This window comes from Lemur catta, chromosome 4 (genome assembly GCF_020740605.2).
Source record: "Lemur catta isolate mLemCat1 chromosome 4, mLemCat1.pri, whole genome shotgun sequence".
Taxonomy (NCBI): Eukaryota; Metazoa; Chordata; class Mammalia; order Primates; family Lemuridae; genus Lemur; species Lemur catta.
Genome location: NC_059131.1, coordinates 54,344,232 through 54,372,221, shown reverse-complemented (window position 1 = coordinate 54,372,221; position 27,990 = coordinate 54,344,232). Strand labels below are relative to the sequence as shown.

The 27,990-nt window shown below is 39.8% G+C and overlaps 1 protein-coding gene and 1 non-coding gene across 2 annotated transcripts; one reads left to right on the top strand and one right to left on the bottom strand.

Moving 5' to 3' along the window:
- Positions 1 to 6,276: 6,276 nt before the first annotated feature.
- LOC123637020 (prenylcysteine oxidase 1) lies at positions 6,277 to 17,573 on the bottom strand. The gene is made up of 6 exons (XM_045549799.1): positions 17,406 to 17,573; positions 16,154 to 16,360; positions 14,941 to 15,115; positions 9,259 to 9,470; positions 8,761 to 8,913; positions 6,277 to 8,339 (listed from the first exon to the last, which is right to left on the bottom strand). The coding sequence occupies exons 1-6, from the start codon at positions 17,515 to 17,517 to the stop codon at positions 7,681 to 7,683; spliced, it is 1,518 nt and encodes a 505-aa protein (XP_045405755.1). The 5' UTR covers positions 17,518 to 17,573; the 3' UTR covers positions 6,277 to 7,680.
- A 9,970-nt stretch (positions 17,574 to 27,543) lies between these two features.
- Positions 27,544 to 27,614, top strand: TRNAG-CCC. Its single transcript has one exon. It is a non-coding gene; the product is annotated as a tRNA-Gly (tRNA).
- Positions 27,615 to 27,990: the final 376 nt, after the last annotated feature.

The window sequence follows — 27,990 nt, the reverse complement described above, 5'->3', positions numbered from 1 at the left end:
CTTTTGAATGCAAGTGTCTTTTTTATAGAATGTCTTTTTTTCCTTTGGGTAGATACCTAGTAGTGGGATTGCTGGATTAAATGGTAGCTCTATTTTTAGTTCTTTGCGGTATCTCCATACTACTTTCCATAGAGGTTGTACTAGTTTGCAGTTCCATCCACATAATTTTTAATGAATGATTAATGGACAGTTTTACTAACACTTCTTTTTCTCTTTTTAATAGTGAAATTAAATGGTGGCAGACATGTCCAAGGAACATTGCAGGGATTTGACCCTTTATGAATCTTATGATAGATGGAGTTGGCAACTAGTGGGCAACAGAACAATATTGGAATGGTAGTAAGTAAAGATATAAGATATCTCTTAGACATTTCATTTTTCTTTTGGAATTTCATTAACTTTCCTTATATCAAACTTTTGGATTAAATTGGACTTAGTAACCCCAAGAAAAGGCAAAGATTAGACTTTTCATCTCCTTTTTAGTTGAACATACAGCAGTCATTCAGCTGTGATAATATCTCGGTTACCTGTGGGTAAGATCCCAACTATACAGGACATTCTACAGTCCTAGGGCTCAACTGTTGGAAATCTTTTTGTTTGTTTGTTTGTTTTGTGAGACAAAGTCTTACTCTGTCACCCTGACATCGGCCTAGCTCACAGCAACCTCAAACTCCTGGACTAAAGCAATCCTTCTGTCTCAGCCTCCTGATTAACAGGGACCACAGGTGCACACCACCATACCTGGCTAATTTTTCTGGTTTTTTCTGTAGAGGTGGGGTCTTGCTCTTGCTCAGGCTGGTCTCAAAGTCTTGAGCTCAAGCAATCCTCCCACCTCAGCCTCGCATAATGCTAATATTACAGGCATGAACTACCAAACCAGGCTGGAAATCATTTTTGACCTTTATAACAGAGGCCCATAGTCAGTCAGTCATTACAGCAATAGTTCTCAAACTTTAGCATGTATATCAGTTTCCAGGGAATCTTGTTTTAATGCAGATTCTGATTCAGTAGGTGTGAGGTAGAGCTTGAGATTTTGTATTTCCAACAAATGCCCAGGTAGTGTAGATCTGCCAGTCCACAGATCACACTTTTTGAAAGGTGAGCCAAAAGGACAACTTAGCTCTAGCAAATCAATGAGCATAAAGACCTCCAAGAAGTGGTAAGAGTTCCTCATTGTTAGCCTTGATTTTTTTTTTTTTTTTTGCCTCACTTTTCTTAAGTTTGAGCAGTAGAGAGTTGAAGATAGACCTATCTTTGACATCTCTGCCTATGTAATTTTTTAAAAATCACTCTTTTGGGGGTTTGTGTCATTACTTATTTCAAATGTTTTTCCATTACTGAATTTTGAAAAGCAAATCAGTAATCATGATTGAAAAACCAGTTTGGGGTCTCTTTATATCACACCCAACCCTCAAGTTTCATGTGAAATGACCTTATGTGCATAAAACTAATAAAGCATTGGGGAAATGCTTCATGACGTTGGTCTGGGCAAGTACTCCTTCGGTAATACCCCCAAAGCACAGGCAACCAAAGCAAAATTGGACAAATGGGATCACACCAAGGAAGTAAAATGCTTCTGCACAGTTAAGCTGCTCTTTAATTCTTTGCCACCTTCTCAACCTACTCGTTGCTAATATTAATCTGCTTGAATCCAAGACATTCTTCCCACCAGTCATTTTCCCTTCTAATCTGTCAGCTGTAGTACTCACATGTGAGTTCATTTGTTTATTTAACAGGTACTGGAGGCCAGGCACAGTGGCTCACGCCTGTAATCCTAGCACTCTGGGACGCCAAGGCAGGCAGATCCTTTGAGTTCAGGAGTTTGAGACCAGCCTGAGCAAGAGGGAGACCCCCGTCTCTACTAAAAAAAATAGAAAGAAATTAGCTGGACAACTAACTTATATGTATATACATATATATATATATATATATATATATATATATATATATATATATATATATATATATATAAATAAAATTAGCCAGGCATGGTGGTGCATGCTTGTAGGCCCGGCTACTGGGGAGGCTGAGGCAGGAGGATCGCTTGAGCCCGGGAGTTTGAGGTTGCTGTGAGCTAGGCTGGCGCCACAGCACTCTAGCCCGGGCAACAGAGGGAGACTGTGTCTCAAAAAAAAAAAAAACAGGTACTGGAGCCCTCTGCCTACACAGTTATTTTAGGCACTAGGGATTTTCCACCAAAGACCCTGCCCTCCTAAAATTTACATTTGCATAGGGGAGACAATCGTGTGTGTCTAAATAGAGCAAGCATAATGAAGGGAGGAAAGAACAAGTCATAATTATTTTTATTCTTACCTACCAATTTCCACTTTGAATTCTTTTTTTTTTTTTGAGATGGGGTGTTACTCTGTCACCTGAGCTAGAGTACAGTGGCATGATCATGTCTCACTGCAACCTCAAACTCTACCACCTCGGCTTCCCAAAGTACCACAACTACAGGCATGAGATGCTGTACCTGGCCTGAATCTTGTTATTCAGAATGCCTCCATTTCTAATGAGCAATTCAAATTATTACATTTCCTGTCATTTCTCTCCCCCACATTCACCTGTCCAATTCTACTTGACTGATCACTACAGATTATTGTAATCTACAGTCCATCAGGGACTTCTTGTTTTCACTCCCCTAGCCTTCCAGTCACCTCTTTTTCTACCCCTCTTGAATTCAGTTACCAGCTGCTTCACCTATGTTCTCATAAGTATTCTTGCTTGTCTTCATTTATGGCATGTCTACTAGGTCAGGCACTGTTCTCTTAGGGCTTTCTGTAAAACTTCTTTTCCTGCCTCTAAGCACTGTCCTATTCAAACTTTTATATGTGTTGTTGCCAGAAGAGTTATGATTGTCATTCCTGACTGCAACTTTCATTGGCTCATTATGGGTTCCATAATGTCCTCCAAACACTTTAACATTAGCATTTGAAGCCTGCTAAGATAGATGCCAGCTATCTGTTTCCTATTTCCCTTCATGTCCACTGAGTCAAATTAGATTATTTTCTTATCCCCTTATACTTCATCTTAATATGTCTAGACTTTCCTATTTTCTTGTCAAAATTCTACCCGATTTCCAAGGCCCAGGTAAAATGTCATTTTCATAAAGCCTGCCTTTACCAGCTTTCCATCCTGATTTCATGAACTTACACCTCTAAACTATACTTAACCTATTCTGCTGTACCTGTTTTTCCCATTAATTTTTGGATCCCTTGGGAATAAGGATGAACATGTTCATTTGAGTCTTGCAGTTTAGAAGGTGAAATGAGTCAATGGACACTTGGCATCTCATAAAGGTAATTGTTGGCTTTTGATCTGGAAGATGTGTATCTTACAAAAGGCTTCATGGCTTCCTGTCTAGAAAGACTTATTTGTGGCTTGAAAAAAGCCTTGCAACTGACATGTAATACTGAAAAACCATTGATGATTTGGTGAAAATTCTGTAATCATCATTGATCTGTCTTTTAAATGAATTGTTCTTTTCAAATTTACTTTTTCTTAGGTAATAGTATCATCATGTTAGAAACCTTGTAACGAGTATAAATAATGGCTGTTCAGCAGGGAAATCCATGTCCCCTCTCCAAAGGGCCTATTTTACTATGATGTCAAAATCAGGTCATGTACATTTTCATATTAAACTTTTTGTTAAATAAACTTTTGTAATACTCAAAAATGCTTTCTCAGATTTTCTGAATATAGAATATTAACTCTTTTAAATTTTTCTAACATGAATTTTAGAAACTACTTTCATGGTTGAGACTGATTTCAAAGAGTTTTATACATTTAAATGGGAAGATCTTATTAAATATAAAAGATGGCAAGGATTCCTTTTCTTCTTTCAACATTGGACAGATAAGCTGCAAACATGAGTGGGTTTCTTCTAAAACATTGTCATTTTCAAAATTTAAGAGTAGTAACTATGATCTACTCTCACTTTTCCAAGTACATCTACTTTCCAAATATAGTACAACAGAAATAAAACAGAGAAGTAATGATGTAGTTGTTTATTTTGAATATAACCATTAACTGGGGAAAAAATTTGAATACAATAATAGAAATAGGATTCCAGAGAAAAACATTCCAGTGTATCGTGGTTCTTTGTGAACAGAGAAATGGTAATGAGAATGGTGTCCACAATATATTCATCTAGTTCATGAATTTTATAGCCCACAAGCTCACATGAGAGATATACTACAGATGGTTGTATTATACACCTAACCTTTGGAAACCCTACCAAGCAAATGCTTAAGGCCTGTTCTTTTTGTGATCTGGTAAAAAGCCTACAAATCTTGAATCACTTTAAAACTGTATAGAATGGAATATACACAAGTGAATGTGTAAGGTTCTTGAAAAAGACAGAACACAGTAAATGGCTTTTATTATCTCTGTCCAAAATGGTATTTCCTCTTTATAGAAAATGCTTACAACAAAAAGAACAGGTAGCAAGATGCTGTGGCGCCTGCCTTGTAATCCCAGCTACTTGGGAGGGTGAGGTGGGAGGATTGCTTGAGCCCAGGAGTTCTGGGCTGTATGATCAGATATCCACACTAAGTTGGTCATCAATATGGTGACCTCCTGGGAGCGAGGGACCACCAAGTTGTCTAACAAGGGTGAGCTGGCCCAGGTCAGAAACGGCAGGTCAGAACTCCCATGCTTATCAGTAGTGGGATCATGCCTGTGAATAGACACTGCACTCCAGCCTAGACAACATATCGAGACCTCATTTCTTAAAAATTAAAAAAATATATATAGATTTATTTAAGAAATATATTTAAAAATTTTAAAAAATAAGAACAGCTAGAGGGATCAAACTAACTTAATCCCAGTAAGCAGAGTTGATGTGAAGTCTGGTACTTTTTTATTCTTCCATTCTTCATCAGCTCTTTGTAAATCATCCTTGACATTGATTTTTTGCAGCAACATACAGCTGAATTGTAGAACTAGCTCCCCAAGTGTGGTTCCTAAAACAGTAGTTTCACCTAGGAACTTAATAAAATATAAATTTTTTGACCCCATTACAAACGTATTGGATAAACAAATTCTCCTGGAATAGCCAGATCTGATAACACTTTTTCCTCCAATAAAATTATTCTTTGCACTGTAATTGTATAAAAACTACCTAATACACCTGGAACAGTAAGCTCTGATAGTATTTTTCTCCCACTATTCTTTTAATACTGTAGTTGCATTACAATTACCTAATGTGCTTTTTTTTTTTTTTTTTTTTTTTTTTGAGACAGAGTGTCGCTTTGTTGCCCTGGCTAGAGTGAGTGCCGTGGCGTCAGCTTAGCTCACAGCAACCTCACACTCCTGGGCTTACGCGATCCTACTGCCTCAGCCTCCCGAGTAGCTGGGACTACAGGCATGCGCCACCATGCCTGGCTACTTTTTTTTTTATATATATATATATTTTAGTTGGCCAGATAATTTCTTTCTATTTTTAGTGGAGACGGGGGTCTCGCTCTTGCTCAGGCTGGTCTCGAACTCCTGACCTCGAGCGATCCACCCGCCTCGGCCTCCCAGAGTGCTAGGATTACAGGCGTGAGCCACTGTGCCCGGCCATGCCTGAAGTATTGATAACCTGTTTTGGTTTTGAGAAAGCAATTTCAGATGCTCTACTGGGAAATGTAACCAGAGGAGGTTTGATATAATACCAACATTTTTCACTGGTGTGTGTGTGTGAGACAGAGACAGAGACAGAGTCTCACTGTGTTGCCTGGGCTACGGTGCAATGGCATCATCATAGCTTACTACAACCTTAAACTCCAGGCCTCAAGCGATCCTCCTCCTGCCTCAGCCTCCCAGGTAGCTGGGACTACAGGCATACACAACCACACTTGGCTAATTTCTCTATTTTTAGTAGAAATGGGGGTCTCGCTCTTGCTCAGGCTGATCTTGAACTCTTGAGCTCAAGCAATCCTCCCACCTTGGCCTCCCAGAGTGCTAGGATTACAGATGTGAGCCACCATGCCCGGCCAATAGGTATTCTTAAAAGTAAAAACATATGCCTTTGCAAAACAAGTTTATAAAGGATAGAAATTAACTTATTTCATTAGTATGTACCAATATTTAGCATACACATAACAGTATTACATTCTCTACAAATTGTCTTCATTAAGACCACAAAAGGAAAAAAATACAAATGCCTCTTAACATCTGTTAAGAATAAAATTAGAAAAAAGCTGACCCTTTGACAGACCATGAGTTTAATCCCTACCTCTATATCAAATATATTTTGGCAGTTTATCAGCATGTTAATAATCACACCTGTACTAGGGAAGAAATCATTTTTATTAAAAATCAGTGTTCTCTTCACCATTTTGCTAAAGTAATTACTGCCATAATCTGGTGAAGGGCTTTCTGTTAACTTGGTTGCACATACTGTTAGAATTCTTAAGCACTTGTTCTGTTCTACCAGTGCCTATGACAGCCAATCATGATCCTTGTACAACGGATGTAGAACTGATTTTTCAAATTTGGTCTGGATATTAGAATCATTTGGGACACTTTAAAGCCCTCCATGTGATTCCAGTGTGCAGCCAAGGCTGAGAGCCACTGTCTTAAGATTTCAGCAACCAGTTTCTCACCCAGAATGCTACAGTAACTGAAACATTTAACACTTTGAACATGAGCTGCGTTTGGTCAAGCTTGGTGTCATTCTCAATATCCTGCTTTAGTGCCAAATGCTCGGAGTTACTTGAGTTGCCTCTGCTGTTAGACTGTCAATGCTTCTTACTATCAAGATGACTACTGAAGTTCTCATGGAGACAAATCATCCCTTCCAAAATGGATCTGCTTTAAGGGCACTAAAAACCCTTTGTAGACAGTTTTGCCCCCACATCAGTGATTCTCAACCCTGGTTGCACATCGGGAATTGTAAAAAGTTACAATGCCAAGGTCCTATCCTCGATCCATTAAATCAGAATCTCTGCTTATGGGGGTCTATCAGTATTTTTAAAAGCTCCTTAAGTGAAGATGTAGTAGAATGCCAATTTCTAACTCACTAGCCCATAGTTGCTTTTCATTTACTTGAGATTTCTGTATGACATCTTAAGGTTAAATTACTAAGACATAAATTTCACCCCTAATAATATCAAGACAGAACCAATCAAAGGACATTCTGAAAGTCAAGGCTTTAGGCATGAGCACATTTACTTCAAAACAGGCTATAAAATTACTGAGCCAGGCATAAAGACACCAGCTCCCTTATTAGTTTTATCTCACTGAAGATCACAGCCAGATGTAAAAGCTCAAAATGGACCAGTCCCCAACTAACATGGTCTTTAAGTTCTCCCTCAAGTGTTCAGCTTACAGTGCTCTATGCTTTTGATCAAAATCCAGGGCCCTGCCCCCAGACTTAAACAATCTCTTAAGAGAAGAGCTAGAGAATTCACGTTTTAAAAACTCCAGATAATTTTTATGATCAGACAAGTTTGAGCAACACTGCTAATGGATATTGAAAAAATATTTAAGAAATTTTGGAGAGGGCATAAGTGCAATAGTTACATCATCACACTTAATTAGAACCTTGTACTTTCTTATGACCCACAAGGATTACTTTTGTTAAACAGTGATATTGGCAAAATATCCTATTCAAAATCATCTCTGCTCAGACTTTGTCCTTTTTTGCCAGTGATACTCATTTGGAACTAGGAGAGGGAAAGAGATGGTGTCATTTTATAGCTCAGTTTTAAGTTTCTCATATAAACCATCCTGGTCAATCATGTCTGTGTGTCCATTCCAGCGGTGATAGGCAAGGAGCGCAACATTGTGGGCTGCCATGGCACTCATTTCCATGGCACTTGCTGCACACTCCATGCCATTGAGGTAATACAGTCGATCGTGAAGTATGATGGAGGGGCATTTCTCTGGGGGCTCATAGTGAGGATATGCAAGCCATGGCTTCTTCACAGCATAATCATAGGACAAAAAGAGCTTTAAAATTTGTGCTTTAGTAAGAGTTTCTGGGGAAAACATCTTCCAAACATATGTTCCATCTGCTGATGGTTGAAGATTTTCCTCTTTCCTTACAGAAGACGGAATCCCAAGACTATTAATGAACAAATTTGAATTATCAGTGGTTAAGACTGTACCAAGGCCAAAGTTATCTATGGTTCTAGAGCCAAAGACAGATGAATTCAATTCCCCCTTAACTAAAGTTGTCACTATATGTTCATACTTTTGATGGAATTCCTCAATTGGAGGATTAAAGTTGAGAAAAGTAATATTGGACATTTTTCGATTCAATGGAGTGGCCACCAAGACGATGTCATAGAAGTCTGAACGGGTCTCAGATCCAATTTGGTAGACCACTTCATACATCTTTGTGGGATTTCCTAGAGGGAATAAGGAAGCACACGTTTCTTTAGTGTTTCCAACATACTATATTTTATATCTCCTCAAAATAATTCTATACCTTCTTAATAGTTTCTCTGTAATTCTAAGGAATCAAAGGAGTTTCATCCCTTAAGATAACTGTCCTTTGCATTTTTATTACATTGAGGCCAGTTTTCAGAATGTCAATAAGTTCAAAATAAGGAATTTTTACTTTTGAGAATGAGATTATTTTTTAAACCCAAGGAGTTATGCCACTGCACTTGGGGACATTTGGGGACATTTCTACATGGCACAACATATGCAATTTAGACTTCCGTCATTATGGATCTGAGTAGAGATGGCAGAAGAGAGGTTTTCCTCAATGAGCAATCATTTTCTACAGTGGAAATAAGACAGAATAAAATGAAAGTTAAAACTTACCTGTCTGCTTGATCCTTGTTTTCTCCTCTATGTACATTACTGAGCCAGATATAAGATTGCTTTTGGAAGCCTGAAGGAGCCCGGAGCAAACAAGCTTATTGCCACCTTCTACTGCCCAAAGGCCAGAATCAGCACCAGACAGTGACACCGCCCCTGTCAAGAGGTGGAAAAAATGTGTTTTAATTCTGAATCTGTAAGAGATCGCCTACCCAACTCTCCGCTCCCAATGAGATGTTCTGCTCTAAATGTCTCCAGACATTGAAAAATGGCCCCTGGGGCAAAACGTCCCCCAATTGACAAACACTGAACTAATGAAAGCTAAGGGCCCCCTCTCCCTACAAAGGCACATCTATCCATACAAAATTTTGCTAATAATATCTGAGGTTCACAGACAAAGGCAGCCTTCCCCAACCCATGGCCTAAAGTCAGGAGCCACCATAGCATCAGGTAAGCCCCATTGTGAACTAATGTCTACCACTGTTCCAAACCCTGGCTTACCCACAAAAGCATTGAGACCCGTGCTCTGGCCATAATTGACCCTCATGACAGGAGCGATCATTTCATTGAGGAATTTCTCAGAGAAGCCTGCTTTCTGCAAGGTTTCAAGAAGTGTTCGGTTAAGCAGTCCAAGGAATTCATCCCCTCCTATAGCATGTAGTAATTTTTCTACACTGCTGAAGGCATACTCATGAGATTGGTAGCGGTAGATCCTTTTGAAAAGAAGAGAAATGGCCATTAAACAAATGAGAAGGGGATCTATAAAGAAGAGAAATAGTATCATAAGAACCAAACTGACTTCCATGTTCCCTTCTGATTGAGTTTCTTCCTATCATGTGAGACAGCTCAGAGACCATCTTCCCCAGCTCTCCCAGACAATCCTGGCCTTCCACCTCCTCTACAAGTCCATTGTCCTTTGTATAGACTCTTGCTTTTCGGCAGTAATATGATCACGGGGAGCACCTTCTTCTCATTCTTCTTTATATTTTACAGCAGCACTTACACATGTCTAAAATTAAATTTTGTCTTTCCACCAGGCTTGATCTTGACTCACCCTATCCCAACCAAAAATAACTGGCCACTGCTAACATCCCATTTGTCATCCTCAGTTTATGTAGTTTCAAAGCTTAGACATATTTCATTTCTGTTTCTTCCAGCCAAGCAGGAAACCTTACCAATCTTCCTAACATCTGTTTTGTTATTCTGTTCTCACTTCTCTGATCTTAGGATTTATACTCAAACTACTAAGATGAAATGATCTACATTCTTCTAGTTTCTTTTCTTTGAAATATTTATGAATCTCCCAGAAGCCCTAAAATACACCTCTTATCTTATCCATTTATTCACAAAAAGTCTTGCTGGCCAGGCATGGTGGCTCATACCTGTAATTCTAGCACTTGGGGAGGCCAATGCGGGAGGATAGCTTGAGGCCAGGAATTTGAGACTAGCCTGGGCAACGTCGTGAAACCTCGTCTCAACAAATAATAGAAAAGTTAGCCAGAAGTGGTGGTGTGCACCTGTAGTCCCAGCTACTGGGGAGGCTGAGGCAAGAGGATCACTGGACCCAGGAGTTTGAGGTTGCAGTGAGCTATGATGACGCCACTGTACTCTAGCCCAAGCAATGGAGTGAGACCCTGTCTCAAAAAAAATTTTGGCTTACTGTTGCTTATGAAATAAAGTCCAGATTATTTAGCCTGAAATAAATTTTTAAAAAATCATGACCTTTGGACCCAAACTTATCAAGTCTAACACCTTTCCTCCAATTGCAGATAAAGAAACAAAGCAGGGAGGGGTAAAAACCTACCTAACAGGTACAGCACTGTTATTATTTAATGATAATACTTGTTGCATTAGAATGCTACCACAAAAGAGCAGCTCAGCACAGTGGCACATGCCTATAGTCTAGTACGTAGGAGGCTGAGATAGGAGGATCACTTGGGTTTAAGGCTACAGTAAGCTATGATCGTGCCATTGCACTCCAGCCTGGGCACCATAGGAAGACCCTGTCTCTAAAAAAATTTTAAATGTAAAAAATTTTTTTAAAGACACATAACTAGTAGTTTCTACTAACCAGATTGCTTAAACAGCCTTTTTTCTTTTCAAATTACACTGACACAAACCTAAACATTATTTGATCATTCAACAAATACCTGTGGAACATCAGCTCTGAGCCCTGCTCTCATGAGACTTGTGTTCTAGTTGGGGAAATATTAATAGGAAATAAAAATGAACTAAATGCACATAAATTATATAACAGGTTAGAGGATGGTAAGTATTAAGGAGAAAAATCAGAAAGGAACACTGGAATGCATGGGATTGGCAGGGCTGCAGTTCTAAATAAGGTAGTCCAAAAAAATAACTAGAGTGGTCAGGGAAAGCCTCACTGTGAAGGTGATATCTGAACAAAGACCTGAAGGAGGTGAGGAAGCAAACCATGCAAATATCTGGGGGAAAATATTTCAGGTAAAAGCAGTGCAAAAAGCCACACAACAGAAGCTTGCCTGGCTTGCTCCAGAAACGCTGAGGCCAGTGCAGCTGATGCAGATCTCCAGAAGAGAAGGAGGTAAAGTTAGAAAAGTAAGGCAGGTGGGGGGGGACCTCTGAAAATCTCCATAAAAGCATTGAGAACACTGGCAAAAATTGTCAACATCAACTTTTTCACAACTTTGGAAATAAACCAAAGCCTTGTCAAAAGGCAAGGAATATTGATTCAAGAAAAACGCCTGAATCTCAGTAAGAATAATAAGCCCTGTGGCATTATTAATTTGTCCTATTCCCATCCCCTTCTTGCTAGCTCTGCAGTAGCCTTGAAAACCAGCAGTCTTGAGACTACAGAGAGGCGAAATCAGCAACTTATATGCTACTGGAGAGGACAGAAAGGGTTTGGAGTTCCCAAAAAGCATAATCCCCAGAGAACTGTGGCCATATGACCTATGTGTCAGATCCCAAAAAGCTCTATCCTCAGGGCTTGTCTTTCTTTGACTAGATTCAGAGCTCACTGTATATAACAGCCCCATCCTGAGGGCATGTGTCAAAAAAATCAGTGGCAATTGTTTAACATTGCAACATCCTGAGATTGTGATACCAACTGGGGCTAAAAGAGGCTGACCAAAAAACTTTAAAAAGAAATTCTAGAGAATGAAAATAACAAACATGTTCCCACAAATCTACAAGGACATGTACTTAGGCAAGGCTGTCCCATGACCAGGAAAAACCTTCGAAGGCCCTAATCTGTGGTGCCTTGATGCTTTGAGCAAGCAGAAAATAAAGGCTAAGGCAGAGCTGTAAACTGCCTGCCAGAACATTTAAAACATACCCCGACACACATAACTCAGTGGCCTTACATGATGAATATAGACTTCACAGAGTTAGAGCCAGAAAGTCACTAAACCAATAGCAGCAGCAGCAACAACAAGCCCTGAGGTAAAAGTGAATCTGATTTCCAGAGTTGCCATATAATATTATTTTAAATATCCAGCTTTCCACAAAAAATTATGAGATACTCAAAGAAACAAGAAAATATGCCTTAAACACAGGAAATAAATGGAGTCAATAGGAACTGGCCCTTAGGAAGCCCAGACATGGAACTTAACAGAGAGAGACTTTAAATCAGCTATAATAAATATGCTCAAAGAACTAATGGAAACAATGTTTAAACAACTAAAGCAAGTATGAAATCAGTGTCTCCCCAAATAGAGACTATCAATATAAAAACAGAAATGATTAAAAAAACAAATTCTGGAATTGAAAAGTATAATATCTGAAATAAAAAATTTACTACAGGAACAGCAGATTTGAAATGGAAGAAGACTCAGCAAGCTTGAAGATAGGCAAACTGATATACAGGTTGAGGGAACAAAAAGAAAAAGAGTTAAGGAAAATAAGCACAGTCTCAGAAACCTGTGGGACAACATGAAGCATACCAACATTCAAATAATGGGAATCCTAGAAGGATAGAATAGCCAAAAACTTCCCAAATTTGATGAAAAACAGTAATCTACACATCCAAGACGTTCAACAAACCCCAACAGGATAAAATCAAAGAGATTCATATCTAGACAGACACATCATATTCTTGTTGGTGTAATTCAGTTCTGGAAAAGAAAGAAAGAAAATAGACACATCATAGTCAAACTGTGGAAAGACAAAGAGAATCTTTCAAGCATCCAGAGAAAAGCAACTCATCTCATAAAAAGATCCTCAATAAGATTAACAGCTGACTCCTAATCAGAAGCCATGGAGACCAGAAGGTACTAGGTTGACAAAAAATACTGAAAGAAACACTGTCAACCAAGAGTTCTACATCCAGCAAAATTATCTTTCAGAATGAAGTAAAATTAAGGCATTCCCATGTGAACAAAAACAGAGAATTCAACACTAGCACATCTGACCTACAAGAAATACCAAAGTTTCTATCAAGCTAAGATAGAACACTAGGCAGAAACTTGAATCAAACATAAAGAAACAAAGAGTACCAGTAAACATAATTACATTAGTAAACATAAAACACAGTATGAAATATATTTGTTTGTAACTCTTTTATTCTACCACATTTAAGAGAAACTGCATAAAATTATAGAACTGTAGTAATGGGCTTCTAATGTAGAAAGATACAATTTGTATAACAATAAGTGGGGAGATAATAAACCTATATTACACCAAGTTGGTATTGACATACAACAATTAAGATAATGATTATCATTAATAATAAAGACTGTTAAAAAACCCACGCATGTGTGGGTTTTTTTCTTTTTTGAGAAAAAGTCTTCCTATGTCAACCAGGCTGGTCTCGAACTCCTTGCCTCAAGCGATCCTCACACCTCAGCTTCCCAAGTAGCTGGGACTACAGGGACACACCACCAAGCCCAACTAAGTTTTTTATTTGTAGAGACAGGGTCTCACTATGTTGCCCACGCTGGTATCAAACTCCTGGCCCCAAGCAATCCTCCTGTCTCAGCCTCCCAAGTACCTGGGACTACAGGCGCGTGCCTCCAAACTGGGCTTAGAATATATATTCTTTAAGACCAACGACATGTTCTAGGTCCTATACCTTCTACCTAGAATAATGCCTGGCACATAATAGGCACTCAGTATGGGGTGAATGAATGAGTACTTCAAAACAATGTGCACTGTAGCTGGACTTAATGTACCCAGAGGAAAGGTATTCAAGGAATTGACATAAGAATGATATTTAGAAAGAAGAAATCCCTAACTACTGCAAATTATAGAAGCAATAGAAACTCCTCAACTCTTACATTTGTCCTGTTCAATACTTGGTCATATGACACATATTTCACCCTTTCAACTATTATTTTATTATCTTAAAACAGTTATACTAATGAAATATTAACATTTACAAGCTGCATTTCTCCAGCACCTAAACCTGTAAACCAGCATAAAAATTAACACATACTAACAGCTTTAAAAAAAATAGGTTGTACCTTTCAAAATTCGACTGGCTAGTTTATGTTATTTTTCCTGATTACCAAAGTAATACACATTTATACACACAGAAAATTTTAAAATCTAGAAAACCATAAGGAAATAAAAGACGTATATATACTCTCACTACCCAGGACAGTACTGGAATTTAATATCCCAATTTAAATTACTGGAGTACAGAACTTACACTCTACTTCAGGCTGCTGGCTTCCCTGAAACATCATGTCATTATTAAAGCGCATTTAAGTTTTTTGATCCTTTCTACAAGCTCTTGTACACATTATCTCATTCATCTACACAACACCGACTCTGTGTAGGGATTAAGAGTAAGGACTCTAAAGCCAGAATGCCTGGGTATGAACTCCAGTTCCACCCACAAGGTGGGTGAACTTGCACACTTAAAACCTCTCTATGATGCCACCTTCCACATCTGTACAAAGAAGCTAAGAAGACTACCTACCTAAGAAAGGCGTCATGAGAATTCAAGCACTTAACATTGGTAAAGCATCTAAGAGTGTCTGGCAACACTAAAAAGGCATTTGCAAACTATATGTCAAAGCAAAACTAAACTACCCTTTCAATTTCCAGTGATAAATGGTCTGCATATTTTCTACAAAACTTTTTACCTAGCAATCTTACAAACCGGCCTTGCACTTAAGTAGAACTGTTCAAAGAAATTATAATTCCTAAAGTTCATCAAACTAAAAGGTCTTAGGTAATTGGAAGGAAAAAAAAAATTACCTCATGAACTTGCCTAACAAGTCTTCTACCCACATGTGCATTCGCAGGGGCTGAAATCCATAGCGCCAAATGAGTTTAATCATGTTAATTATGAACCAGCTGCTCTCCTCAAACACCAGAGTCTCTCCATCATACACTCCCACTAGGCCACCAGAGACCGGAAGAGTAGAGAGACCTGCAAAAGCAGAGAAACGGTAGCTAAGTCAATGGTTTCTGTGCTGATCAAATGAAAGAAGTTGATCTGAAACTCCTGGGGACACTCTGAAGTGAGTGAATTTGGAGCTTCCCCCAGTTCTCATAAAACACATTAAAGTAGTTCTATCTCTAGAACAGTGCGATACACTATACACTCACTACTGTCCAAAAGCAGATTCTCTAGAAGATGGGTCAGATGATCATACAGACATATCAAAATGAGATATATTTTTATCCGGCTATTTTTAGTCTAAAAACACTAGAGAGTCAAAGGAAACAAGGCAGAGTACCAACTGAATTCAATTTAAAACAAAACTGTCAGACAGGACTCTCTGTGGCATGACTTGTTCCGGGGGGACATTTGCCTTCATGGAGGAAACAGAAGCCCAGGAAGCATCCACAGGGGATGTGGAAGGCAGCTGAGGGGAAAGGGGCACTTCCATTCCCATTAGACTCCTATTTTGCATAACTGGATATTTCAGATAACTGGAAGGAGGCCAAAATTACACAATTCCCTGAGGAAAGGGCCTGCAGAGGCCTGCCAGGCCTGCCCCACAACCCCTCCGGTGCCTCTCCTGGCAGGGCAACAGTCGGACATCCCAAGTTCAAGGCACATGTCTATACCCATAGCTGCGTGAGTGACTTGAAGCCAGACACTTCAAGCCTCTGGGTCTCACTTCCTCAGCTGTTAAATGAGCACACAAAGGTTGCTGCTAGCTCAAAACATTCTCTGATTCTTCAACACAAACCCAGAGGTTTAAGAACTGACAAGAGCAGCCACCCCCATCCCTACCCCTTGTCTGTAATTCCAGATAACAGAAGATACTGATAACCAGTGTCCCATTACCGGAGTGCAGCTAGTACCAACTGCTAACAGGAAAGTGAGGAAAACAGTTTTTACCAACTTCACCGTCAAAGACAATTAACAAGGCAGAAAAGTTTCAGGTCTCCATCTGATGAAAAATATCCAGGGATGTCACACACAAATCTGATGAGATCTAAGACCAAAATTACATACCCAGATCTTTGACAAAACGCTTCATGTGCAGATTTAAAGGATGGATGATAGAACCTCCTGCCTCATAGTCTTGCCCCTGAACCGTCATAGTGGCCAGCCGGCCCCCCACCTCTTCTCTTTCAAACACGTCAATCTTCACATCTTTCCCAAATTTCTGCCGCAGAATATAGGCTGCTGAAGTGCCACCGATTCCAGCTCCAATAATCGCTGAGGGGGAAAAAAGGAACAGTTTTTTCCCCCCTCTTATTATCTGTGTGTGTTGTTTTGTTTTGTTTTGTTTTTCAAAGACCATTAACTAATAATGGCTGTTACTGAAAGCTATTACCAACAGTTCAGGGAAGCCTGGAGAAGGGGGGCAAAGACACCTGCAGTGAAGATCCAACTCTGTGAATCTGCTCAGACACAGACACCAGACAAAAGTGGTAGTATGTTAAGTTAAAAATTCACACATTTAATTTTTTCCCCAATGCCCAGAGAGTCTCACAGGTCTTTGTGGAGGCACCAATGGGCCTGCACACCCCTCTTGGTGCCCAGCTCAAGGGAACAGAAGAGGTGGGCATTCGCAGTAAGCATGCTAAACAAAGTGACCGCCATTTCTAGCTTTGTTCTGTCTCAATGGAGACTCAAAGTACATAGGTTAATGATCCGGAAGAACACAATTTTAAAAAGAGGCGGAGGAGCAGGGAGCAAAACACCAAAGCACCTGAAATTAGAAAGAGCAGATTCTGAATTCAGCAGCTCTACTAGTCCTAAGCAAAGAAACTGTGCAAGCCAGGGGCCTCTGAGAGCAGGTCGACCTCAGCAAAGCGGAGACGGGGAAAGGGGTTCCAGCCTGTCAAGGGAAGCGGACAGGGTCAGCTTGTTTCCACTGCCCTGTGCTGTGTCTGCGCGTCTGAAATCTGCATAGCAGGAGAGGCCGGGCGCTCCGAGTCCAGTCGGAACACTGGCCTCGCAAGGTGCAGCAAAGGGAAGGCGCAGAGAGGGACCTCAGGCCTAGGGCACAGGGGCTGCAGGAACGCTTGGCGCCCACCCGCCCCGGTCCCCATCCACGCCCATTTCTCAAGTGGGCACCTCTCCACGCCTGCGAAGGCACGATCCCACTCCCAGGAGGACCGAAAGCCGCCCTGAGGGTGAAGTGCGACCTGCGAAGCAGGCTTGGCCCCAGCAGCCCGGCCTCCGCCGGGCCCGCGAGCCTGGGCGCGCTATGCAGCGGCTGTCCGATGCCCTCCTGCAGCGCCCACTCCTCGCCTACCGATCTTATCTGGCGGGGACCGCGGCTCGGCGTTCCCGGGGCACCCCCAGCTGCAGAGCAACAGCCACAGCCCCACAAGCGGCGAGACGAGCTCTGCCACAGCGCGCCTCATGGCCTTCCTGAGCTCCGCAACCTCTCGAGTCCCACGGTCCTGCTTCTGCTGGGAGTCTGCGCGTTTGCGCCTCCGCGCGCAGTGCCCGCCTCACCCCCAGCCCAGCCGCTCCGAGCCCCGCCCAGGCCCCGCCCAGGCCCCTGGCACCCCTGATCCACCCGGGCAACCCGGGCCCTCAAGCCCACCTCACCCCTCCAAAGCCCACCCTCCTTCCCGATGCGCCAAAGGCACAGGTTGAGGCTCACCCCTCCTTCCTCCCCATCTTATGCGGTGAAGCACCTCATTTCTTCACTAGTGCCTGCTGCCCTTTCAACCACTCCCTGTCAGAGAGCCGCACACAGCGAATCCCCGCCAGAAACAACACTGGGGCAACAGTGCTTACTGATGGATCGCTACGTTCCGGGCATTGCTGGGTAGGAGATGAGTGCGCAAACGGCGCGAGGTGAAAGAAAAATGAGGGAGACTGGGGCTGGGGTGGTCTGAGGTGAAGGGACTGGAATAGTAGTGACTGATAGCATCAATAAAAGTAGTATACCTGTAAGGAAACCAGAAGGTACCACCCCGAAATATGCCGCTTTGTAAGCGCAGCCCTAGGGCCATTCAGGCTATACTGCTAGGATAGCTAAAGGGAAGCCCAGAAAAACCTTAAAGCTGAGTTGCTGGCCATGGGAAGGAGGGAGGTCAGACAGGCCTAGTTATGCCACCTCACTTTTAGAGTTATTCTGTGTAACAATAATACTAAATATTTAACAGGCCTAAGGCCATATAAGGGAAAAGTTTAAACACACCTGCAGGTCATCAATTTACTTAACAGATTACTTGATTCTTAGTAGATGTCCAGTGGTTGTCTCTGATTAACAGCCTTCCTTATCTTAACACATTCCAAGTGTTTAGATAAAGATTGGTGTTTTAACTAATTGCAAATCAAAGAATCTTTAAACCCACCTGTAACCTGCAATGCCCCACTTCGAGATGTCATGCCTTTTCCGTCCAAACCAATGTACAACTTCCACGTATTGGTTTATGACTTTATGTATAATTCCTGTCTCCCTAAAATATATAAAACCAAATTGTATCCCAATCACAATGAGACCACTTGCTCAAGGCTTCTTGGGCGTGGCTCTCTAGGCCATGGTCACACATATGCAGGTCTGAATAAACCTCTTTAAATTATTTTACAGAGTTTCAGCTCTTTTCCATCAACAAAATGTCACCCTGATGTGGGGCTCAGAGAAGACTCAAGACCTCCCAAAGGAGTCACCTGAACTTGGTGTCAGGTACCATATGGGCCACCCTTAGGGCCCCTGACTCCAAGCTTCTCCTTGGGTGGAACTGATAAGTCCTCCTGAGCCCTGGACCTCCTACTCTTGGTTGACATTTCTGGTTTATTCTGAGCTTTTGGCTCTTTTCCTGGGAAGATGTTGTTTGGAATCCTAATTTTGATTTGACAGTGAATTCTAAACAGTCTTCTCCATTGCCTTTTCCTCCCAAAATTAACATCAATGGGCTTTTCTGCACATTTTTGAAAGAGGAAACTGAACTGTCCTGTTTGTAGATAAATGAGAGACTGAGTTCCTCAGCTCCAAAGAGGAAGGATATTTTACTCCTCTCAGCCAAAAGGTGCTCCTGGGTGACCAGGAACCTAAGTGGGAATGTCTGGGGTGACTCCTCATGATTCAAAGACGCCCTATAGGGCACCCCCCGACAAAATTAATTAAAAGAAGTCTCGTCCAGGAAATGCACGTAAAAGCTGATCACTGGTGTTTTTAGCCCTCAGGGAGGTGATAGACCCCCAAAGAAAGAAACTGAGACATAACTCAGTGGTGAAACACTGTGGAGTCCCACCCACAATCAGCACACTCTGATCCATTACACTAAACCCTAGACTACAGTTCAGTTGCTTCTTTTAAAGAAAATTGGGAAACATATCCTTTAAAAATGAGGAAAGACAAGGAGAACGACCTCCTTTGGGTACCCCAGTTGGCTTATGACACCTCTACTTCCAAGTATTTGTGTAAATGGAAAGGTTTGAAGGCATGCTAGGTTTCCTAGGACTGCAGTGGGTTATGGCCAATTCTTGTGCACATACTTTAACTGATGGGCAAATTACATCAAGGAAAATTCAGAAATCAGGTGGTCAACCTATCACTATGCAGTTAAAATGTCTCTTAAGTGCTCCATTTCTCTAATTTCTTTTCTGCCTACTATGAACCTAATAACTTTTTCTACTGATATTGAGATAAACTCAATGTTTATGGTATTGCTAATTCAAAGCTAACTGGAGATCTTTCAGGCAGTTCTAGCTAAAACATATACACTGAAAATTCATTTTAAACTGAAGGGGAAGAAAAGGATAATAGAGGCTTTTTGAAATCAAACAGCCATGGAAACTGCCTTACCCAAAACTTTGGTCTACAGGCATTATTAGATTACCTATCAGGGCAACTAAAGTTTAGCCATGTGAACAAGTTCTAGTTTTGTTAGAAGTAATGTGGATCCAGTTGTCTTTTGTAAACTGGTAAGTTTGTATTATTATCTCATGGCTAGAGTTTGGAGGTAAACACTACTGGAAATTTGTGTGTGTGTGTAAGTGTGAGTGTACATGTATATGTTTAGATATGTTTTGTGTGTGTACGTGTATTATATGTTGTTTCTACCTGGTACCAGACTGGCTTGTAAATAAAGATATTGCCCATAAATTAATTAAATAAACCCAAATCCTTTTCTAGTTCACATGATTTTAGTAATCTTTGGTAAATAATCAGGATTTTAAAAATTTATTGTTATTGATAAAATAAAAATTAAAAATGTCTTCAAATTGTCAGCATACATTATTACCTGGATTTACTGGTCATTTTTATGTTTTTAAGATGTCAGGGTTTGACACAAAGGTTATAAAACTATAAACCCAGCCAAAACCAAAATGATCTGTTTGTATAATTTTTGATAAGTAAGACTAATTTAGTATTGCTTGTCTAATAATAATAGCTAAATCTCCTGAGTTAGTGACAAAAATATCCATGTGTTTAAGGTTCTTACATAGGTAAAAATGTAGACATGCCTAAACAAAAATATATGTCAGTAATTAAAATAAGTAAAACATCAAGTAAATAGGAGCACAAAAACAGAAATTTATGGACAAAAGTTTATGAAGATATTTTGGTTTTGGTCTTTTAATCCTAGTTATAGATGCAATCTCTTCCACCTATTTTAATGTCTGTGAAAAGGTACACGAAAAAATCTATTTCTGACTCACTCTTTCCATCATCTGATATTAACAGTACTGTTAGGGATTTGCAGCTCTCCTAGGAAGTGCAGTTACAAGAGCTTAAATTGGAGGCTTTAGTTTTCTTTTCAGTCTTGCTCATTCTTGATTTGTCCTGCCCTTTAAAAGCTAGTCAGTTATGTGTACATTATGTTGCCATAGCAAAGTTTTTGCCTAGGGGGGGAACATCCCTAAAGTGTTAATTTTTGTATAATAATTTATTTTAAGATAAACAAGGTGGTTGTTCTTAGAATCCAAGAAAAATCTCAAAACAATCTTACTCTTTGGAAGTATTACATGTACTGAAGTTTACACTCAAGTTGGAAAATGTTTTGAGACTATTTAGCTTGTTTTTAAAATAGCTTAATCTTGATCCTTATGTAAAAAAACAAAAAAGTTACAACTTTGTGTCGTTTTTTGAGGTGCTAAGGATTGGTGTTGAAGGTTTACTCAGCCTAAAGTCAGGTGGTATCATGTTGATGGGGCTCAGAACCAGTACCCTAAAATGAAGGCCTCAGATGCAAAAGTTCTCTGACCTTCTCTTGGGTCCTCCTGCCTCTTGGTTCGATTCTTTCCTGAGGCTAGCCATAGAAACCAGAATCCCTCTTCCCCAAGGCAGGCTTATTAATAAAAGGCAGAACCCCTTTTCTAGAAGGCCAGCCATAAAGCCTAAAATTATTCTAATAAACCGGCCATAAAGTAATTATCTGACCTACTTTGTTTTACTGTAAAACCCCCATTCCAGAAAGGGCACTGCCCCACAGCCTGAAGGAAGGAATGCAAGCTCAGAGAGGCCATCAGAATCTAGACAGAAAGGCCTTTCTGGGTTCCCTCACTCAGCCTGTTAGCATTAGATCACACCCTTTTTGTCCAGTCATATTTCTACACAGCTGTCCATATTCTGTTGAACCTAAGCACAAAAATGGAGATGTCCTACCTCTTCAGGCCAAACCAATGTACACCTTCCACGTATTGATTTATAACTTTACATGTAAGTCCTGTCTCCCTAAAATGTATAAAATCAAACTGTAACTCAACCACTGCAACACCACTTGTTCAAGGCTTCTTGGACATGGCTTTCCAGGCCATGGTAACACATATTCAGCCCAGAATAAACCTCTTTATTTTACAGAATCTGGGTTCTTTTCTGTTGACACACCCCTAGAGAATCAAAATGCTTTTCCTTTGTTTTGTCACTTCTCTAAAAATTTACTGTTCTTTTTTGGAGATGGGATATATGCCTGAATTTGTAACCACAGCCGGAAGCCCCAATCCTTTGGCTTCTGTGTAAGTAGAAATTAACACCAGGCCAAACAGAAATTTTCTCAGGCAAAGTTTAATAGGCTTGTGGCTCAAGCAGCACAAGGGAGCAGCCTGCAGGAAAGAGATCCTGGTGCTACATCCTGGAGGGGTACAGTTCTTGTCATTTTAAGGAAGTTGAGGTGGGAAAAGGAGTGGCATGAAGCATGTTTAGGTGTGGTTTTCTCTTGCCTGTGTAGTAAGGCTTCATGCCCTAACATGCATCACATGTACAAAAAACAACACAAGCCCTGCCTGGAGCATACATTTTAGTATTACAATGAGATTGTAATGAGGAAAAAGTTGGTGAAAGGTCAGTGCTGGAGTCCATCTTGTCACTAGGCAGCTATATCTGATTAGGTATTTATCAGGTTGTATTAGAGTCTTGCTTAAGTGACCTGGGAAGGCATTACTCAAGGAGATAAACAGTTAGGTTTTCTGTTTATGGTTAGGAATGTGGCCTGATCTGCTAGGTTAGGAGGAATCCTCCTTTCTGCTTCTTGACTTGGGTAAGCTTGTTAAGGGCAGCAAGTAGGTGGGGGAGGGAATATGCCAGGACCTGTGAGGTCTATTGGGATTTTTGGCTATTTGTATTTTCTATTTGCCAGGACTGAGTCTCTTCCTTATACTGTCTCAAATTCAAAGCCACCTGCTGGAGATTTATTCATTTCTATGGTATCTCCTTTGCATACATGAGGTACAAGTTACTAAACTTCCATTTATTTTTCTTTTGATAATATCTCTTGTTATAGGGGTCTGTCCCAACTAAAAACTCAGAAAAGTAGAGGAAAAATTATTTTTTCTCCTCTACATACCATACAGTAAAACATTATGTATGCATTAAAAATAATGTTGGGGCCAGCAGAGTGGCTCATGCCTGTAATCCCAGCACTTTGGGAGGCAAGGCAAGAGAATCGCTTAAGGCCAGGAGTTTTGAGACTAGCCTGAGCAACATAGAGAAACCCCTATCTCTACAAAAAATAAACCTGTTGTGGTACAAATCTGTGGCCCTAGCTACTTGGGAGGCTGAAGCAGGAGGATCTCTTCAGCCCATGAGTTCAAGGCTGCAGTGAGCTATGATCATTCCACTGTACTAAAATGTTGAGTCTATAAATAGTGTCCTAATATGATTAGTTGAGAAGAGCTGGTGGCTGAGTGATAGGTATAATACGATCTCATTTTTGTAATTAAAATACTTCACCCAAACAAACAAAAAAGAATAACTACTATACTAACATGAAGAATATTATAGATATGAGGAAAAGAAGTTAGATGCCAGGTAAGGTTGAATTGGGAGAAAAAGAGTAGAAAATCCAGGGCAAAAAAGCATTCATTCTTTGGACAAATATTTGAGTTCCAACTAAGGTCAGGACATGTTTTAACTGCTTGAGAAAAATCAGGGAATAAAACAGATTTTTTAAAAACACTTATTTTAGACCAGCCTGAGCAAGACTGAGACCCATCTCTACTAAAAATAGAAAAATCAGTCCGACATTGTGGTACGCACGTACTTGTAGTCCCAGCTACTCGGAAGGCTGAAGCAGGGGGATTGCTTGAGCCCAGGAGTTTAATGCAGTAAGCTAGGATGATGCCACTGCACTCTACCCAGCGTGACAAAAACAAAACAAAACAAAACAAAAACCACTTACTTTAATGAAGATGGCATTCTAGTAGAGACAGACAGATGATAATTAGAATAAATAAGTAAATGATGTAATATATAGAGTGATGTAATACGTAGGTTAGAGGAATGGGGAAGGAGTTGCAATTTTAAATAGGATGGCCAACGTAGGCCTCATTTGTAGATGGTATTTGGGCAAAACTTTGCAGGAAGGGAGGAAGTAGGTCATTAGGATATCTGCTTAGAGAATGTTCTAGGCAAAGAGGAAGCCTGGCATGTTTGAGAGACAGCAAGGAGGCCAGTGGAACAGAATGGAAAGGGGGAGTGGAGGTGTTAATAGAACAAGATGCATGTCCTACAGGAAATAAACATTCTCTTTGGGAACATAAAAATATGAAGATTAAGTCCTCTTTTCCACTACATCCAGAAATTGCAAAGAAAAAAACTAAACTGTGTGTCTTTTACTTTCCATTTTCTAAATTACATGACAACCACAATAACTCAGTGTGTTAAGTCCAATAGGCCTTTAATAAGCATTTGTTGGCTGATTAGAATTGGTCATATTAGTGACCTTGATCCAGGTGTCATATTTGGAAACTTTGTGGCACTGAAACCTTCTAAAGAGTTTACTGGAAGGGCACTTTGGTGCAAAGACAGCTAGAAGACTTGCAAAGTGGGAGGCAGAGGACTCTCACATTCTCTACCATCACCCTTTCAAAACAACAGTGCCATGGAAACTCAAAAGGGTTTTTAAAAAATCGTGGGAGGAAAATGTTACCATATATTTGAAGTGTAACATTAGGTCAACAGAGTGTTGTCCAGGAAAGCAGTGTCCTTAGGAAGCTAAATACTGAGGAAGATTCTCTCCTTGACCAAATTCTAGCCAGGCTCCCCTGAGCCCTCTTCTCAACTAGGCCTCAACCTTGCCCTGTAAAGACTGGAACAAAACACTAACATAGTTTCTAACAGCTCAAAGATGCATCCCTAGGTTGACCCTAAGGCCCTGAAAGTACCTGCCTGAGAAAATTCAGGGCTGCCAAAATAATTGACTGTTTGTTCCAATCAATATCTGAAGATAGGGGGCCCCATTCCCAAACCTCTGTGGGTGGTTAGGTTAACAAACCCACATGGGTTTCATATGGACCAATCCCCTCTTTCTGCTTTTTGTAATTTTTTCGCTTCCCTGATTCCACTGAGCCCCTACTCACTCCTTTCCCTATTCCCGTGTTCTCTTTTAAAATGCTCAGTCACCACCGTACAAATGGAAATTCAGTTCAGTTCATGAGGGACTTAGTAATACATTACTGATTAAAATCTGTCTTTATAATTCTAGTGTCCAGCTTTGTTTATCTTTGACCATACTGAGATCCAACATTCTGACACTGTTCCACATGGTTTTTTTCTTCTTTGAAACTGCCTTGAAGAAAATCATTCTCATACTTTCTACCTCACATTTTATTCCTTTCTTATTCTAAATACCATAGTCTAAATGATATTTACTTTATCTTATGGAAGACCAGAAATTCAGAAGCAATATAAAAAAAGATAACAAATTTGATTCTATAAAACATAAATGTTTTCAGATGGCAAAGGACAGAATTTTCAAAGAAAAAAAATATATATATATGAGAAAAATATTTGCCACTCTTTTGTACAGGCACACACTTGTAGTCCCAGCTATTCAGGAGGCTGAGGAGAGTGGATGGCTTGAGCCAAGGAGTTTGAGGCCAGCCTGGGCAACAGAGTGAGATTCCATCTTTAAATAATAATAATAATAATAATAATATTTGGCATTAATATGACAACAAGATTGTGGCTAATATCACAAACATACAAAACACAAAGAGCTCTACTTCCAGAGAGAAGCCAGAATAAAAAATAAATAGACTAAGTATATGAATAGGAAAGAGGCAATTTACAAAAGATGGTTAAAACACACACACACACACACACACACACACACACACACACATATAAAGAGATTCTCAACCCTAGTAATAGTTTAGACAAATGCAAACTAAAACAAGGAGATACCACTTTTTACCTATAATATTGGCAAACATTAATAAGACTAATAACATCTTAGTGTAAGATAAATGGAGCTGGGTTGGGGGAGGGACCAGGAACTGACTTTCAAACATTATTGGTGGGGATGTGAATGACTACAACCTTTACCTATTACTGTATTTATTAAGATTATATATTTCATTCACTTCAGTAATCCATGTTTGGGAATCTGTCCTAAAAAAATAAAAAAAATCAATTTATAAGGATATATGTAGCTGGATAATATTGCAACATTGTTTGTAGTAGGGGAAAAAAATGTGCAGGAACCTGAATGCTCATCAATACCATTTATGGTAGTTTATTCAATTTACCATTGAATAAATTGTGGAACATGCATTCTATGGACTATTTTATAGCTACTAAAAACCATAAATTAGATGTGTATTTTTGCACTGCAAAATATTTAAGGTAGAAGTTTAAGCGAAAAAAGCAAGTTGTCAAGTAATAGCTATGGCATAACTGCACTTTTGGAAATAACTAAATCTCAAGTACTTATGTACATGTGTATCTGTATACATATAAAGGAAAATGTGGAAGTTTACAGACTAATCTGTTAATATTAGTTACCTCAAGAGGAGGAGAATAAGGGAATTAATATTTTCCTTATATATCTATGTGTTTCATTTGTAACAGTGACCACATATTATTACATTTGTAACTTAAAAAGCTACTGTTCTAAAAAATATACTTGTGAAACATCCATATGATGGAATTTTATTCAGAACTAAAGAGGAATGAAGGACTGATAACGTGGTACAACATGGACAAACCTTGAAAGCATAACGCTAAGTGAAATAAAACAGTCACAAGGGACCACATATTTTACAATTTCATTTATGTGAAATGTCAAGAATAGGCTGGGAAGTAGGGTGGGATGGGAAACAGGGAGTGACTGCTGATTGGTAAGAGGTTCCTTTTGGAGGTGATGAAAATGTTCTAAAATTGTGGTGATTGTTGCACACCTCCATACATAAAAAGAAAAACAAAACACTAAACTGAAAAACACTTTAAATGGGTGTCTCAAAAAAGTGTTTGAAAATACTATCCACTATTAACATTTGCCTCATTCATCCTGAAAAGACTAGTATTTGGAATCTATCTTTGAATACAAGCTGCAGAACTTACTACAGATTCTAAAGACAATTCCAAAACTGTAAATCGAGAATTTATCAATCTAAAGAAACTACTTTAAAGAGGACATCACATATTTGGATGTGTAAATTCTCCTATGTTTAAAAAAAATTTCTATAACTTATAAAAAGCATTATGAAATGCATAGTGTGTACCATGAACCACGTTTCAGAGCCCTGATTTCTCTGCTCCCGAAAAAAGGATTAAATGTTCTGACTCATTTACTTGTACGATTCTTGTGACCAATTTGCATTAAATAACTTTTTCTTAATTTTCAATGTACGCTGTATATATCAAACAAATGCAAATATTTTAAAAATCTGGCATCTGGATATATTTTTCTCTCTCTCAAATATTTAGTTAGCACCAAGGCAAATTCTTCTTAATGAAAACCTGAATTTTCTAAGTAAAAATTTTTCAATTAAGATTTTTCTGCACAGAAAAAATAGAAACATCTATTGAACTGTATTGGGATGAGAGAAGATAAATGGTTTTTTGTATCAGTGAAAAACAGCAGATTATACACTGTCAATAAACTCTGACTTTTCAATAAACAAATAATATATGAAAGTCATCTTCACGTGAAAATGAACGTGTTCTTGTACATACTGGTTATAGAGTGTCTCACAAAAACCTGCCAACAGCGCCGCTGGTGTAGTGGTATCATGCAAGATTCCCATTCTTGCGACCCGGGTTCGATTCCCGGGCGGCGCAGCTACTGTTTTTCCCCCTTTCCAAAACTGAGACAATTTGAAGTGTCCCGATAAATCTATCCTCCTATGAAAATATTTAGGATTCTTAATCTCCTGGCATATTACTATTTCATTCGTATTCACTGTTGAGTCATTCGGATCTGGAGCTGGAACACAAAAAGTTTATGCAAATCCGGAAAGAATTAATCCTTGCGCCTGCGCAGTGTGAGACATCCCTCGCGTCGGGTGAAAGAGCGGCTGCGCAAGTAGTGAACCTATGGATTGAGGCGTAGCCTGGCGACAGCGAGGTTAAACGTACAAGGTTGTGCTGCGCCTGCGCGGCGCAGGTCACCTCACTGGCTGCTGCTAAGCAGTAGACGAGGTAATCTTACTGTTCG

Bases quoted from the DNA above. Each gene is read 5' to 3' on its own strand.
- LOC123637020 (XM_045549799.1), bottom strand. From the start codon at position 17,517: ATGAGGCGCGCTGTGGCAGAGCTCGTCTCGCCGCTTGTGGGGCTGTGG. The intron at 8,914-9,258 runs GTAAGCCAGGGT...ACCTCTTGACAG, and splicing joins GGGTCTCAATGCTTTTGTGG to GGGCGGTGTCACTGTCTGGT. The intron at 8,340-8,760 runs GTAAGTTTTAAC...TATTCCCTCTAG, and splicing joins AACAAGGATCAAGCAGACAG to GAAATCCCACAAAGATGTAT.